The sequence below is a fragment of the Leptosomus discolor genome, chromosome 14, assembly GCF_034619465.1.
Source record: "Leptosomus discolor isolate bLepDis1 chromosome 14, bLepDis1.hap2, whole genome shotgun sequence".
Taxonomy (NCBI): domain Eukaryota; kingdom Metazoa; phylum Chordata; class Aves; order Leptosomiformes; family Leptosomidae; genus Leptosomus; species Leptosomus discolor.
The window spans coordinates 3,273,836-3,289,979 of NC_141404.1; the positions used below are offsets into that span (position 1 = coordinate 3,273,836).

A 16,144-nucleotide genomic window follows, 5' to 3' on the forward strand; every position below is an offset into this window, starting at 1 on the left:
GGGGAAAGGACCCGCCCAGCACCCAGGAGGCTGCTCCTGGGGGGTCTGCAGGACACAGCAACAGCAAGAAGCTGCTCTCCTCCCAGCTCCAGATGGTCAGGGAGCCTGACAGCAGGCTGGGACAGGCAGAGGACACTGGGAACCAGACACCAAACATGCTTCGCGTCGGCTCCCAACGCCCAGCGGGCAGGACTCACCTGTAGGTACTCGAGGCGTGGGCTGCGCTCACCCCGGGTCTGGCACAGCCTCCCAGCCAAAGGCTCCTTACGCCAACACCCACCTCTGCTCAGGCACATTTTATTCACGCAGGAAATGTTTGGGTTTTTTTTTTTTTTATCTCATAAAGTGCAAGAACTTTGCCTCTTACTAGTCAACTAGAAGCATCGTAACCCTCACAGCGGGGAGCAGCAGATGGGCAAGGAACACCCTACATTCGGGAGCTCCCAACGCACCGGTCATTTCTCCTTCAGCAGGAGCTCCGGCTCAGATATGGCTCTGTAGAGCGTGAAGCCCATCTCATCGATTTCCTCTTCCAACAGCTCACAGAAGAGGTTGATTTTGTGGTTGAAATAGGAAGGCAAGACCCCTTTCTCCAGGTAGCCGACCAGCTCCTCAAGCACCTGCTGGAACCTGTCAGCAAGGCTTTCTTCTGCCCAGTCCGAACTGGTGGCACTGAGGTGAAGGATGACGTGGGTCAAGGGGCTGCCGCTCAGTTTGTGCAGGGCAGGATGGCTCTTGCAGACGCCGTTCAGGATGCGGAGGCAGTGCTGCCGAGCCCCGGAGTCACCGGCGTCCAGCTCCTTCACCTTCGAGACCTCTGCCCTGTAAAAGCTCTCAAGCCAGAGGTTTTCCACCAGTCCTTCAGGAGGAGCAGCCAGAAGAACCTTGTCCTCCATTTCCACCACCGGGAAGAGGGTGATGCTCAGCTCGACCTGATCGTGTTTGACTTCCAGCTTCAGCTCCTGGGAGGCCACGACCGGGTAGATGACGCTCCCCAGCAGGCTGCCTATGGCAGGCCAGTTGATGGAGGCCACCAGCACCTTGTGGAGCATCTCGTTGAGGACGTTGGAGGAGAGGTACCGTCCCACGATGAACCTGTCCCAGGGGCTGCGCCCACGAGGGAAATACTCCAGATCAGTCCTCTTGATCATCCAGTACTGGGGGTTCCTCACCACGGTGTCCTCCCCTGGGATGAGGCTCCAGAGCGCGACGTCGAGGACCACCGGCAGCATGAGGTGGATGTGGTCGGCTGCCAGAACCCCGAGGCCATCGAGCAGGGGACCGCTGAGGAAGAAGTCACCGAAGGGCAGCTCCGGGTACCTGCTCTGCAGGGAGTTCTGCAGTTGGGCACAGATGCCCCTGGCCAGCTGCGGGGCGAGGGATGCTTGTGACTCGGGCACGGCCAGCCGGCTGCTGTAGTGGGAGAGGAGCTTCTCCTGCAGCGTGAGGCAGCGCGGAGGGCTGGATTCGACCCGAGGAATCTCCGGAGGAGCAGAGCAGACCCTGGTCTCTGTGAGAAGGAGATGGGGTGGAGGAGAGGGAGAAGTCACGGCTCTGAGCAGACAGTCTGCCACCTACAGCAGCGGCTTCTCCTGCTGCAGCCGAGGGAGAGGCGCGAGGTGGGCGCCCAGCTCTCAGCCCACCTCTCCGGGAGCGAGGCTGACCTTGCCAAGAGGGCCACCACTGAGTCCTCTGACGTTCACAGCCCTTCTCAGCCAAGGCAGAGCCCAAACTAACCTCAAAACCCGACAGCGCCCGGCCTCACCCCCCCAGCTAGAGATGGGTAAACCAGGCTAAGCCCCAGCGGCCGAGCAAGGGACTCCCTGCCAGGGTCCCTCCAAGTCTCGGCCCCGCTGAGACCACTCAGGCAGATTCCTCAAGTCCTGCAACAAAACACTCCTGCTCTAGGGCCAGTATCTCAGGACCTGCCAGGCCCTGAGCTTGGAAAAACGCCGTCTGCTTAGGCGGCCGGACAAGGCAGCCTTTGTCTCCAGCCGCTCCCGAGCGCACCTTCCTCTCGACAGAGCTGACCCAGAAAACGAGCGCAGCAGCCGCCGCTCCAGAAGAAACAAAGCCCCGACAGCCACCACCACGCCGCAGCCGCCGCGACGCCCAGGAGTTGCCTGTTACCGCAGGCATTGCCTAAAAAGGGGCCACGGCTCAGGAGCCTCCCGGGAGGGAGGGCACCATCGGGTCAGCTTTCCGGACACCGAGCTAAAAATAAACACGGAGCTCCCAGCCCGCGGGAAGCAGCGGCACAGACGGCCTGGAGCACGTCAAGGTGATCTTGCCGACCGCGGTGGGAGCTGGCACGCACACCACGAAGCTCACCTGGCACCGGCGGCCAAGCCGGAGAGAGCAGAGGCTCGCTGAGGTCTTCCCTTCTCTGCTTCTTGGGGGGTTTTGGTGTTGTCTTGATCAAGGCCAAGTCCTGCCAGCTCTCCTCCAGGGTCTTCTGCTCAGCTTTGGGATCGCCTTCGTCGCGAGGGCTGGTGGCTCGGTCTATCAGCTGGAGGGAAGAAAAACCCACGGGGACAAGTTGTTATCCTTGTACCATTTCCCCGCTGTCACGCTCTGAACTAAGGGGGACGACAGCCCCTGTGGTACAGGCACGGGGAGACACAGCCCCACGCGGGGCTTCTCCTGACAAAACCAGACAGTTTAAGGCGCACGTGTCCTTCCTGCAGGTTTTAAGCGGAAAACAGTCAGGTGTCCCAATGTGAATGAAGCCCAAGGTGCCATTTTGGATGGGACACCAGATCCCGAATGTGCTCTGCTCCGGGCAAACAGGGTGCGGGGCTGCGTGTGTCCCCGCAGGGCGGGAGCAGCCAGCTCCATGCCCACGGTGCTGCCGCCAGCGTTTTGGCCAGCCTCGAGGGACCAGCTCGGGAGCAGCCGGCGAGGTTGGTGCGGCGTCTTCCCCCACCGCCACCGGGGAGCAAAGCGGCTCTCCGAGAGCTCCCGTCCTCCGAGCCCCCCAAAACGGCAGCTGCAGCTGTTGATGGAGGATCACCATCACGACAAACTTCTCCACACCGGTGCAGAGGAGCCGGCACTTCTTTATGGCAGCGCTGGGAAGCACGGGGGATAGCTCCTCCTGACGTGCTTCAGGGTTACATCAAAAAATTCAGCATTTTATACCCTTTTTCTGCAAAGTCATGATCTTTAACATACTTTAACATCAGCATGCATGTTATGCCCGCTATTAATTTTGACATTTACAACGACTGGTCCGCCCTATTAACTAACTTCATTAGTATTCCTATACTAATATAACCATGGGTTATCTTGCTGATCAAGATCTCTGATATGCACATTAGGATGGGGAGGAGGTGAGGGTCTTCACCTTAACATTCCTTAGTTTCTCCGGTTTCAACCCATAAAATAAGAAGATACGCCAAGAACGGGCACTTTCACTCCCTGTCCCTGTCTCCCTGCCGCCCTGTTCTGGACAATTTCACAATCAGCAGCAGCTTTAGCTTTGGCCATTTTCGTAAGGCAGCAGCTGCTGTTTCTGAGCATCAGTGAGGTTTTGGATATTTCTTCCTATAACGTAAACTGATTGCATTCATACACAGCGTCAGTTATTCCTTCAAGCCATTAAGTCGTTCATTAAAAGCAACTGGTGATCAATGAAAAGTAATTATCTATTCAAAACCCACAACTGGATTATAACAGAGCCACCCTTACCCGCTTGACGGCCAGCGTGGCGATGGCCAGCACGGCCGCGCCGCTGACGCCCAGCACCAGCCTGGCGTTGGCCAGCAGCAGGTCGAGGACGCTGCCCAGCCCGCCGTCCTCCTGCCGCCGGCCCCGCTGCCGCGGGAGCTCGGCCATGGTCGCCCTGCGGAGACAAGCACCGGCGGGGGGGGTCACCCTGGGAGGGAGACCGGCCTCCCACCGCGGGGGTGGGGGGGGGGGGACATACGCAGAGCCCGTCGAGCGGGAGTTTTCTTGGGGGGGGGGGAGGAGGAAAACGGGGGGTTTCTGCCGCCCCCACCGAGCCCACCCCGCCGCTGCCCTGCGGGGCAAAGGCTCCCGGGTGCGGCGGAGGAGCAAGGGTCACCCGCGGGAAGAAGGATCACCCGCTCCCCGCCCGGTCCTACCGCAACCGCCTCGGGGGGGGGGGAGGGAAACCGGCGGCGCTGAGGCGGGGGAAGGGCGGGGACGCGACGGTACCTCCGTGGCCCCGGGAGGGACCGGCACGGAGACCCCCGCGTTGCTGAGGGGAGGCGGCTGGGCCGCTGCCCGGGCCCGGGGCCATTTCCCGAGCAGGAGCGGGGCAGACACCAACCCCCCCCCCCCCCCCCGCCCCCGCCGGCCGCCCCCGCCCGCACTCACCCCCGCCGCCCGCGCGCTACCGGTAGCCCGGGCGCGCCCGCGCGCCCCGCAACCCCCGGCGCTGCCCCAGCCAATAGGGACGCGGCGTGGCGTGGCCCCGCCCACAGGCGCTCGGAAGCAGAACCCGGCTCCTCCCTGCGGAACCGTCACCGCCGGGGCGTGGCTTGGGAGGGAAAGGGGCGTGGCCGGGCGGGGCTCGCTGCCGCCGGGTCCCCCCGCCCTTCCTCCGCCAGCGCCGCCATGGCGGCCACCGGGGTCCTGCCCTTCGTCCGCGGCGTCGACCTCAGCGGCAACGACTTCAAGGTGTGTGTGGGGGGGAGGAATTAGGGGTGCTGGGGGAAGGGGGGACAGCCCGGCCCCAGGCCCCGAGAGCCGGGCCGGGCACCGCAGGGGCCTGTCAGGCCTGACCCGGCCCTGCTCACCTGGGGGTAGGTGATGTCGCCCCCCCCCCCCCCCCCCGCCATCCCCGGTCCTGTTCCTGGCCCCGGACCGGGGGTGCTCGTCTAGGGGCAGCCCTGGCCCTATAGGCACTCCAGGATCTGGCGATCCCTCACCCCCCCCGCCTTCTACAGCTGGGCACCCTCTGCCCCCCCCCAGCCCGTGGGGCCCCAGAGAGCCAGGTGGTGTTGCCCCCCCCCAGTCCCAATCCCATAGGACTGGGCGATCCCGCACCCCAGATCCCAGTCCTATAGGACTTGAGTGATCCCACACCCCCAGGTCCCAGTCCCATAAGACTGGGTGATCCCGCACCCCCAGGTCCCACTTCCATAGGACTGGGCGATCCCACACCCCCAGGTCCCAGTCGCGTAGGACTGGGTGATCCCGCACCCCCCCGGATCCCAATCCCATTGGACTGGGCGATCCCACACCCCCAGGTCCCACTCCCATAGGACTGGGCGATCCTGTAACCCTAGTCCCAATCCCATAGGACTGGGCAACCCTGCACCCCCTGGGTCCCACTCCCATAGGAGTGGGTGATCCCAGGCCTCCCCCCAACCTCGCAGGGCTGGTCAGACTGAGGTCCCCAGATCCTCACCCTGCGGGACAGGTGCTTTTCTCACCCTCCTCCTCCTCCTCCTCCTCCTCCTCCTCTTCCTCGCAGGGCGGCTACTTCCCAGAGCACGTGAAGGCGATGACCAGCCTGCGCTGGCTGAAGCTGAACCGCACGGGGCTCTGCTACCTGCCCGAGGAGCTCGCCGCCCTCCAGAAGCTGGTGAGCGGCACGTTTCGGGCCGGGGACAGGGCTCGACAGCTCCCACTGGGATCAGACAGGGCCCTGCGTAGTGGTGCCGAGAGCCTGGTGCCTGCCAGCCTCGTGGCTCATCGGCGGATGCTCTGGTGCCTAATAATAGGGCTGAGCTACGACGTGTGGTTGAAATTGGATGCAGGAGCTGTTAGGAGTGGGGTTGAGACAGACTTGTACTTGGTTTCACCTTGTTTTCCTAGAAAACCAGACTAAAAACCATGCTTGGATCCTCTGCCCTTTAATAGGAGGGAAGAGTGAAGGTTTAGTATGGGGAGGATTAAGGTTTTGGGGCTTTTTTTTTCCTTCCCTTTCACTAAAAGATACAAAGAGCAGTAGCTGGCCGCTGCCTGGCTTTGTTTTTTGGGCGGCTTGAGTTTTTTTGTACACGACCAGGCCCTTGGTGGAGTCCGTGGCTAAGCTTTGCTTTGGCGGTGCCCCGCAGCACGTTACGGGCAGCGTTCGGGCAGCGACAGGCAAACACAAAGCTTTAAACGCTGCCAAAAGTCCTCGTCGCCGTGCCGGGTGCGTCCTGCTCAGGCCCAGCCAGCGGGGAAGCCCTCTGTGCTGTTCAGAGCCGCATTCTGCCAGATGCTGGGGGGGGCCACGGCCAGACTTGAGACCTGGCGCCTCGCCCACAGTTCTGCCAATTCCTCATTTTCCTGAGCAGGTAACAGCTGAGGTGGTGCTGCCCAGAGGAAAACAAAATTTCCCCTGGGCTCTCCTCCAACCTCGCCTGTCCTGACGTGTCTGCCTGTTTCCAGTGAGGAGCGTTTCCAAGGACTGGGGTTGCTCGGGGGTGGTAGGGGACTGCCACAAGCCAGCTCGGTGGCAGCCCAGAGCACCCCGAACCCTGCAGCGGGGCTGGGGTGTCTCCTCCAGGTCTGCCCCAAGGGTGCAGAGGCAGCGTGGGTGCGCTGGGGCCAACCAACCAGCAGCCTCGTGTGGGTCAGGGAGGGCTGAGCCCCCCCGAATCTCCTGGGATCGAGGAGCCTCCCACATCGGTGCAGGGGCCCGATTGGTGCCCCGGGCAACCCCAGCTCCTCTCTCTCTGCTCACTGGGGCTTCCCTGGGGCTTCCCCGCAGGAGCACCTCTCCGTGAGCCACAACAGCCTCACCACGCTCCACGGCGAGCTCTCCGGCCTGCCCTGCCTCCGGGTAAGTGTTCCCCCCTTGCTCCTGCGTCCTGCCTGCATCCAGGCTGGTGTCCCCAGCCACCTCTCAGCCAGCCCCTGGCTCTGGGGGGGCACACGAAGGATCGTCCCTGGCCACCCCGGGGGGCTCAGCAGGCGTAGAGCCGGCGGGTGGCTGCAGTCGTGCCTCTCTTCTCCCCCTTCAAGGCGATCGTGGCTCGTGCCAACAGCCTGAAGAATTCAGGAGTCCCTGATGATATCTTCCAGCTGGATGACCTCTCGGTGCTGGTAGGTCTCCTCAGACTCCCGGCACCTCAGTGGCCCCTCGTGGCCCTTGGGGAGCACGGTGGGGCTGAGGAGAACCCAGGGGAAAGGTGCAGGGAGTAAATCAGGGCTCAGTGCTGCCCGCCTCCCTTCGACTTTCAGGTGCCCAGGCCATAACCAGCTTCCCTGCCACAAGAACTCCCGTCCCCTTTCAGCGCCAGCCCTTCTGCCCCCGTGTCTGAGCAGGGGGGGAGCTGGCTGCGGGCAGGATAACCCTGTGGCAACGTCTCCTCTAAAGGCTGGTGCCACGGCCGGGTTCCCCGCGTGCTCGTCCAGCGGGGCAGGGCCCAGTGTGGCTGTAGGCAGGCTGTACCCCCAGAGGTGCCCCGTGGTCCTCGCGTTTTGGGTGGTGGTTGCTGGACGCGGGGCAGGGGGTGATGCCTGCTCTGTTCTCCCGTTTGTCCCAGGACCTGAGCTACAACCAGCTCACGGAGTGTCCCCGGGAGCTGGAGAACGCCAAGAACATGCTGGTCCTCAACCTCGGCCACAACAGGTGGGTCCAGGCCAGGGCAGCCACCTCCCTCTAGCCTTGGCCACCTCCATCCATCACCCCCCCCCTGCCCTTCACTCTGGGTCCTGCTCTCTGCCCCACTTTGAGGGAGACCCAGGGCTGGGGTGCAGGTCCCAGGCAGCCCTGAAGATCCCCGTATCCCCACAGCATCGAGACCATCCCCAACCAGCTCTTCATCAACCTGACGGACCTGCTCTACCTCGACCTGAGCAACAACAAGCTGGAGAGCCTCCCGCCCCAGATGAGACGCCTGGTCCACCTCCAGACTCTCATCCTCAACAACAACCCCCTCCTACATGCGCAGCTCCGGTAAGGCCCCGTTTTCCAGGCTGGATCCCACAATGCCAGGGCTGGGCCGGGTGCCTGCTCCAGCCCTGACGCTGTCTCTGCTCCGTGGTTCTCCGTGGTCCGCAGGCAGCTCCCGGCGATGGTGGCCCTGCAGACCCTCCACCTCAGGAACACCCAGCGCACGCAGAGCAATCTGCCCACCAGCCTTGAGGGCCTGGTGAACCTGGCAGGTAGGGCCGGGGCACCCAGCCCCACGGTGCACGGAGCCCTCCAAGGGTTCTCCCAGCCCTGGCGTGGGTCTGGCCGGTGGCATCACCCCATTGCCTTCCCCCCACCCCCCCCAGACGTGGACCTGTCCTGCAACGACCTCAGTCGTGTCCCCGAGTGCCTCTATACCCTGGGCAGCCTGCGGCGCCTCAACCTCAGCAGCAACCAGATCACGGAGCTGTCCCTCTGCATCGACCAGTGGACCCAGCTGGAGACCCTCAACCTGTCCCGCAACCAGCTCACCTCCTTGCCCGTATGTCCCTGCCCGTACGTAGCCTCCCTGCCCACGCCTCCATGCCGCTGGGTTCTCCCTCACCCCACCTTCTCCTTCCCCAGTCGGCCATCTGCAAGCTGACCAAGCTGAAGAAGATGTACCTGAACTCCAACAAGCTCGACTTTGACGGGATCCCCTCGGGCATCGGCAAACTCGCCAACCTTGAGGAGTTCATGGCGGCCAACAACAACCTGGAGCTCATCCCTGAGAGCCTGTGCAGGTCGGGGACAGCCCGCAGCCAGATCTGCTCTGTCCCCAAGAGGGGGACACGGAGGCTGTGTGGCGATACGGGGTCTCTGAAGGACGTGCCCCCAGCCTGGCCCTTCACCAGCGTCTCTGTGTCCCGCAGGTGCTCCAAGCTGAGGAAGCTGGTGCTGAACAAGAACCGCCTGGTGACGCTGCCAGAGGCCATCCACTTCCTGACGGACGTGGAGGTGAGACCCCCAACGCCCCCTCCACCTCACCCCTGGGTCCACCACAGCCCCAACCTCTCCCTGGGATCCCAGGCCTGTAGGGTGGGATGGGGTGAGGTGAGGAACAGGGGCTCTTAGAGCCAATGCGCGGTTCAGCCCAGGCAGGTGGTAGATTCTGGGCTCCCTCCCCTTCACCTCACCGAAGCCCAGGGTGCTCCGAAGGTCTCCTGCCGCCCCCCCCCCCCCCCCAGATCCTCAGCCTACCTGTGAGCCCCTGCTTCAGAACAGCCAGGTCTCCCATCCCTTCCTTCGCAGATCCTGGACGTGCGCGAGAACCCCAACCTGGTGATGCCCCCGAAGCCGGTGGATCGGACGTCGGAGTGGTACAACATCGACTTCTCCCTCCAGAACCAGCTCCGCCTGGCCGGAGCCTCCCCGGCCACCGTGGCGGCCGCAGCGGCCGGTGAGCGTGCAGGGACACGGGGGACAGCCCCTGCCAGCGCCGTGGGAGAGGCTGGGCGACGAGCCGTGCCCCACGCCAGGCACGAGGGTCCTGACGGCCTCTCACCGCGTCCCCAGGGAGCGGCACCAAGGACCCGCTGGCCCGCAAGATGCGGCTCCGGCGGCGCAAGGACTCTGCCCAGGACGACCAGGCCAAGCAGGTGCTGAAGGGGATGTCGGACGTGGCCCAGGAGAAGAACAAGAAGATAGAGGTAGGGTCTGGAGGGGGAGAGGGGCCCTGAGCGGTGCCCTTGGCCCACCCCAGGTGCCGACAGGGACCCAGTTGAGCCCAGCGTAGCGACCCGTCCTCGTCCCCGCAGGAGAGCGGGGAGGCGAAGGCGCCGGACCTGAAGACGCGCCGCTGGGACCAGGGCCTGGAGAAGCCGCAGCTGGACTACTCCGAGTTCTTCAGCGAGGACGTGGGGCAGCTGCCCGGCCTCTGCGTCTGGCAGATCGAGAACTTCGTGCCCACGCTGGTGGATGAGGCTTTCCACGGCAAGTTCTACGAGGCCGACTGCTACATCGTGCTCAAGGTACTTGGGGAGGAGCGAGGGGTGTCCCCCCCGTCCTCAAGTCGGGGCCGCAGCCGTCCCATCTCACTCCCTGTCCCTCCCCAGACCTTCCTCGACGAGAACGGCTCCCTCAACTGGGAGATCTACTACTGGATCGGGCAGGAGGCCACGCTGGACAAGAAGGCCTGCTCCGCCATCCACGCTGTCAACCTCCGCAACTACCTGGGGGCCGAGTGCCGCAGCATCCGCGAGGAGATGGGGGACGAGAGCGACGAGTTCCTCCAGGTGAGGCCGACCCCTGGCCCCGCCACGGCTCCCAACCCTGCCTCTCCCACCCTCACCCCCTCCCTGCCCCCCCAGGTCTTCGACAACGACATCTCCTACATCGAGGGTGGCACGGCCAGTGGCTTCTTCACCGTCGAGGACACGCAATATGTCACCAGGTACCGCTGGGGCCAGGGGCTGGGGGGATGCGTGGGGCAGGCGGTGCCCCACGTCCCACTGTGGCTGTCTCTCCCACCCCAGGCTGTACCGTGTCTACGGGAAGAAGAACGTCAAGCTGGAGCCAGTCGCACTGAAAGGGACATCGCTGGACCCCAGGTGGGCAGGGGGAGCGGCCAGGGGACGCAGGGTGCTGGCAGGGTCCACCGAAGACATCGTAGCTGCAGCTCTGGGGTGAAAAATCGGCTGTGCCAGCCCCTTTCTACAAGAAAGGAGGGCCAAACCCCACTTGGCAGCGCAAACCGCTGCGGTTCCCTGCCCTGCAAGGACCCCCCGGGTGGGGAGGATGCTCATCCCACCCCCCTGTGTCTCCTGACTGTCCTCTCCCACCTCTGTGTCCACCAGGTTTGTCTTCCTCCTGGACCACGGCCTCAACCTCTTGGTGTGGCGCGGGAGCCAGGCCACGCTGAGCAGCACCACCAAGGCCAGGTAGGGCTGGTTGGAGGGGCTGAGGGGGGCTGTGGGGAGCCCACCTGCCCTCTCACCCGCTCCCCGCTGCAGGCTCTTCGCCGAGAAGATCAACAAGAACGAGCGGAAGGGCAAGGCGGAGATCACGCTGCTCACCCAGGGCCAGGAGACCCCCGACTTCTGGGAGGCGCTGGGGGGGCAGCCCGAGGAGATCCGGCCCTGCGTCCCCGATGACTTCCAGCCCCACAAGCCCAAGCTGTACAAGGTAGGGGACAGCCACCTGGGGGGGGGGGGGGGGGGGCTGTTGGCACTGTCAGGGTCCTGCAGCCCCCTTCCCTCACCCGGGTCCTTGTCCCCTCCGCAGGTTGGCCTGGGTCTGGGCTACCTGGAGCTGCCTCAGATCAACTACAAGCTCTCGGTGGAGCACAAGAAGAGGCTGAAGGCTGATCTCATGCCAGAGATGCGCCTGGTAGGATGGGGCAGGGAGGTTCTCCCCGTCTGACCAGTGAGACTGGTTTCATGCCCCCTCTGCCTCCAGCTCTGCCCTGGGAGAGGCAGGTTGGGCCAGCGGGGCGCCTTGGGTGGGGGATGCTCTGCTCTACCCGGCTGCCTTTCGGGATCAGGCAGGGTGTTTCCCAGCCAGGAAAGCCCACGAGGTACCTGAGGCCCTTTTTATCCCCCTCCCTGCGGTGCCTTCAGCTGCAGAGCCTGCTGGACACCAAGAGCGTGTACATCCTGGACTGCTGGTCCGACGTCTTCATCTGGATCGGGAGGAAGTCGCCGCGGCTGGTGCGGGCGGCGGCGCTGAAGCTGAGCCAGGAGCTGTGCGGCATGCTGCACCGGCCCAAGCACGCCATGGTCACCAGAAACCTGGAGGGCACCGAGTGCCAGGTAGGGCAGCCCTACGAATGGTCACAGACCCGCCCCCCCCCGCTCAGAGGGGGTGCTGGGTGCCAGGGAGGGTGCTGTGGGCTCAGGGTGCGTTCCCTGCTCCCCGACGTAGGTCTTCAAGTCCAAGTTCAAGAACTGGGACGACGTCCTGCGCGTGGATTACACCCGCAACGCCGAGACGGTGCTGCAGGAGGGCGGCCTCAGCGGCAAGGTCCGCAAGGACGCCGAGAAGAAGGACCAGATGAAGGCCGACCTCACGGCGCTCTTCCTGCCCCGCCAGCCCCCCATGCCCCTGAGCGAGGTAGGGCTGGGGACCCTCCGTGTGTGTGTGTGTGTGTGTGTGTCCCGTGGCGATGGGCCGGGCGCTGATGGAGCACGTGGGGCCGCAGGCGGAGCAGCTGATGGAGGAGTGGAACGAGGACCTGGATGGCATGGAGGGCTTCGTGCTGGAGGGCAAGAAATTCGCTCGCCTGCCCGAGGAGGAGTTTGGCCACTTCCACACCCACGACTGCTACGTCTTCCTCTGCAGGTGACACCTGGCTTGTCCCCTCTCCGGGGCTGCTGGACCACCTCATATCCCACCCCCCCTCTCCTTGCCCAGACCCCCAGCTTGCCCTATCCCTGACATCACCCCCCGCCCCATTCCTGCCCTCAGGTACTGGGTGCCAGTGGAGTACGAGGAGGAGGAAGAGAAGAAGAAAAAGGGTGAAGGCAAAGGGGAGGAGGAGGGTGAGGAAGAAGAGGAGGAGAAGCAGCCTGAGGAAGACTTCCAGTGCATCGTCTACTTCTGGCAGGGCCGGGAGGCCTCCAACATGGGCTGGCTCACCTTCACCTTCAGCCTCCAGAAGAAGTTCGAGAGTCTTTTCCCCGGCAAGCTGGAGGTGACACAGGGGGTGACACAGCGGCGGGGGTCCCCCAGCTTTGCCTCACTTCGCCCCCACCCCCTCTCTGCCCCCCCAGGCTAAAGGCAGGGGCTAGCAGCAGAGATGGGCACTGGCAGGGGTGGGTGCAGCTGGGTCTTGGGGTTGTGTTTGGGGGGTGCTGACACCCACCCACCCCCCCCTGGCCAGGTTGTGCGCATGACGCAGCAGCAGGAGAACCCCAAATTCCTCTCGCACTTCAAGAGGAGGTTTGTCATCCACCGGGGCAAGAGGAAGGACAGGGCCAGCCCCCCCCAGCCCAGCCTCTACCACATCCGCACCAACGGCGGGGCCCTCTGCACCAGGTCAGCCCTCCAGGGGGGTGCCCTGGGCCAGGCAGCACCCATGGGTGCTAACGGGGTACGTGCCGGGGGGCACCACTGCCCGATCTCTTGCTGACGGTGCCTCGTGGGCTTCATTTCTAGGTGCATCCAGATCAACACGGACGCTGCTCTGCTCAACTCAGAGTTCTGCTTCATCCTCAAGGTACGTGCTTGTGGCTGAGCAGCCTCGGGGATGCTCGGCCACTTGCCCCCCTCCCCGCTCGGGTAGCCCTGACTCTCTGCATCCCCCAGGTGCCCTTTGAGAGCACGGACAACCAGGCATCGTCTACACCTGGGTGGGCCGGGCGGCCGACCCCGACGAGGCCAAGCTGGCCGAGGACATCATGAACCACATGTTTGACGACTCCTACAGCAAGCAGGTGAGCGGGTGGGGGGGGGTACAGCAGGGCCTGCGCCGCCTTACCTGGGTGACAGCGACCCTCACGGCCGGGGACGGCCGCGCTCAGCCCTGTCGCTGCCCTCGCAGGTGATCAACGAGGGAGAAGAGCCCGAAAACTTCTCTGGGTGGGCATCGGGAGCCAGAAGCCTACGATGAAGACGCCGACTACATGAAGCACTCCCGGCTTTTCAGGTGGGTGCTGGTTTGGGAGGGCTGCTCCAGTCTGTGCTGGTTCCCTTCCTCCTGCAGTGCCCCAGGCCGTGTTGGCCTTCACCAGCGGCTCAAGTCCTCACAAGCTAGCCAGGAACTAAAAGCAAAGCCCTTCTCCAACTCTGTGCCCATCCCTGGGCACCAACTGGCCGAAAAAGAGCTGCTCCATCACGTCCCTTGCTTCTGCACGAGCTGAGGACCTAACAAACTCACGTCTTTGATGCGCTTCCCCTTCTGCCTCGCCCTGCAGGTGCTCCAACGAGAAGGGCTATTTCTCGTGTCAGAGAAGTGCTCCGATTTCTGCCAGGATGACCTGGCCGACGATGACATCATGCTGCTGGACAACGGGCGGGAGGTGAGCCGGGACCGTGGGGATATGTCCTGTGTCTGGGGGGGGGGGGGGGGGGCGTGGGGGCAGCACAGCAGGCGCCGGATCTGCCGGTGGCTCCGTCGGCTGAGCCCGGCTGCGCGTCCTTTCCCGCAGGTCTACATGTGGGTGGGCACCCAGACCAGCCAGGTGGAGATCAAGCTGAGCCTCAAGGCGTGCCAGGTAGGGCCCCCCCCCTCCCCCCCCCCCCATTCCTTGCTGTTGGCAGGGGCACGATTCGGGCCTCTCCATCGCCCTTGGGGGGGTCCCGGGCTGGGACCCCCAGCCCCAGAGGTGGTCGAGGGCCAGGGACCCCCCACGGCTGTGCTCTGCCCCAGGTTTACATCCAGCACATGCGCTCCAAGACCCCACGCGGCCCCGCAAGCTCGGCTGGTGCGGAAAGGCAACGAGCCCTGGCCCTTCACCCGCTGCTTCCACGCCTGGAGCGTCTTCCCGCAAGCCGCCCGCCTAAGGGTGGGGGCACCCAGCACTCCGGCCGTGCCCTCCACCCCCCCACCCCCCCCCCCGTACCCTGCGCTGCCAAACATGCCTGCTCCCAGCCCAGCTCAGCTTGGAGCCGCTTCTCCTCCCCGGAGCTGGGACCAGTGGGGAGCACTGGGGCTGACCCTCTGTCGTTCCCCCCTTCTCCAGGCACGGGGCGCTGCTCGGCCCCTTCCCTTCCTGGGGAGGGGGGACATGTGGGGCCTGTTAACAACCCCGCTTGGGATGCTGCTGCTCCAAACCAGTGCCGAGCTCCCCTGCAACTGGGGGACAGGAGTGTTTCCCAGTTTGGGTAGGAGGATGCTTTGCTAAAGAGCACTGGGGAAAGGGCGGCGGGGTGGGGGGAGTAAGGGTGTGCTCAGCCCCGGGCCTTACAGCCGGCCTGCTGTCCTGGGGGGGGGGGGGGGGGGGGGGGGCGGGCAATGGACCCCCAGCAGGGGCCAGCCCATCGGTATCATATCAATAAAGGCTGCACTTCTCACCCCGAGGCTGTGCCAGGCTCTGACTGCGCCCCAGAGGGGTCTCCCCCACCCTGATCCTGCCCCTCCCCGGCTCAGGGGGTCCTGGCACCCCTGACCCCCAGCTCCAAGCCCACATGTGCAGCCTGGGCAGTTGATATTAAATGCTTTATTTTCAATATTAAAAACCAGTATTTTTAATAACTAAACAATGCTAAATTCATCTTACCAAAAAAAAAAAAAGGATGAGTTGGGGGGGGGGGGGTGTGTTTCTACCAGGGACGCTACAGCCCCGGCCTCGGGAGGCAGCGGCAGAGCCCAGGGCTGCCTTGCCCAGCCCCCACCCCCCCCCCAGCTCCACACGTACCGCAAAAGAGCCCCGGGGGTCCGAAACAGCCCCTGATCCCCAAAAGGGGAGGGGGGGCCAGGTGCCAGGCTGAGCCCCAGAGCCATGTAGGGACAGCCACCGGTGTCACCACAGCCCCTGCGAGGGCTGGGGAGCCTTGAGCGGAGGGGAGGGGGGGGGGGATTTGGCACAGTGAGACCCCCAGGGTGGGGCAGCCTGGCCTGGGGGAGGAGGGGGTTCGTGCCCCATTTGTGTCCCCCCTCCCTGCCCAGCACCAGCACGGACCAGGAGCCGGGGTGTCCCCCCTCCCCGCAGCACGATCCCATCCCGAACCCACCCGTGGCAGGAATTAGTGTCAGAAAGGAGCAGCAGGCACAGAGCCCAACCTGGAGAATAGCCCTTGGAGAAGCCACTAAGAGAAAAAGGCCACCTGTGACCCCTCCCCGTGCCCCCTCCCCACCTCCGGGGGCTGCTCAAGCCCTCCGGTGCCCACCTGGGAGCCGGGGGGGGGGGGGGTCCACGCTGGGCTCCCCCCGCCCCCCCCCAGGGGACAGTCCCTGGGTGGCAGCCGGGAGCACCCCAGCAGGCGGGGGACGGGGCTGTAAACTGCAGGGAGCCGGGCATGTAAACACAGACCAGGGTAGAGGGGGGGCTGTGCCCGGGGGTTCCCAGCCCCCCCACCTCCCCCGAGGGACCAAAACCGGGGGAACGAGGTGGGTCCACGTGCCCCCAGCTCTCCCCGCGGAGCCGGGGAAGCAGCAGCATCCCCCAGGAAGGGGGTTCTGGAGCAGGGGACGGTGACACTCGACCGTGTATATATAAAATAAAAAAAAAAAATTAAAAAAAAAAAGCAAATTATCTTCCCCGGGAAGAGTTTGTGCACCACAGCCCCCCCCCCCCCCCAGGCTCGGGGCCGGCGGTGTGGGGGGGGCCGGCGGCCAGGCAGGGAGACGCGGGGGGCAGCGTGCCAGAGCCGGGGCGCACCGGCGGCCGGCGCGGGTGTTAGAAAAGA

At 64.5% G+C, this 16,144-nt stretch overlaps 2 protein-coding genes across 2 annotated transcripts; one reads left to right on the plus strand and one right to left on the minus strand.

The window, feature by feature from the left end:
- Positions 1-455: 455 nt before the first annotated feature.
- On the minus strand, positions 456-3,837 carry MIEF2 (mitochondrial elongation factor 2). The gene is made up of 3 exons (XM_086473270.1): positions 3,691-3,837; positions 2,332-2,509; positions 456-1,510 (listed from the first exon to the last, which is right to left on the minus strand). Exons 1-3 carry the CDS (start codon positions 3,835-3,837, stop codon positions 456-458), a joined length of 1,380 nt encoding a protein of 459 aa, XP_086329396.1.
- A 744-nt stretch (positions 3,838-4,581) lies between these two features.
- On the plus strand, positions 4,582-16,138 carry FLII (FLII actin remodeling protein). Its single transcript, XM_086473247.1, is given in 37 exon segments — positions 4,582-4,644; positions 5,444-5,554; positions 6,671-6,742; positions 6,925-7,005; positions 7,449-7,534; positions 7,700-7,861; positions 7,967-8,070; positions 8,185-8,360; positions 8,444-8,601; positions 8,731-8,815; positions 9,110-9,257; positions 9,374-9,507; positions 9,616-9,828; positions 9,913-10,092; positions 10,168-10,250; positions 10,333-10,407; positions 10,654-10,737; positions 10,810-10,981; positions 11,081-11,185; positions 11,416-11,607; positions 11,720-11,908; positions 11,997-12,136; positions 12,263-12,488; positions 12,678-12,832; positions 12,953-13,013; positions 13,103-13,124; positions 13,127-13,230; positions 13,338-13,368; positions 13,371-13,394; positions 13,397-13,442; positions 13,711-13,733; positions 13,736-13,815; positions 13,945-14,010; positions 14,166-14,206; positions 14,208-14,301; positions 15,824-15,929; positions 16,038-16,138. Coding segments are annotated over 37 exon segments (3,993 nt in total).
- Positions 16,139-16,144: the final 6 nt, after the last annotated feature.

What these genes read in the sequence shown, in the direction of transcription:
- MIEF2 (XM_086473270.1), bottom strand. Translation starts at nt 3,837, where the DNA reads ATGGCCGAGCTCCCGCGGCAGCGGGGCCGGCGGCAGGAGGACGGCGGG. An exon ending in CCACGCTGGCCGTCAAGCGG is followed by an intron (nt 2,510 to 3,690) that starts GTAAGGGTGGCT and finishes TCTTCCCTCCAG; the next exon opens with CTGATAGACCGAGCCACCAG. An exon ending in GGCTTGGCCGCCGGTGCCAG is followed by an intron (nt 1,511 to 2,331) that starts GTGAGCTTCGTG and finishes TCCTTCTCACAG; the next exon opens with AGACCAGGGTCTGCTCTGCT.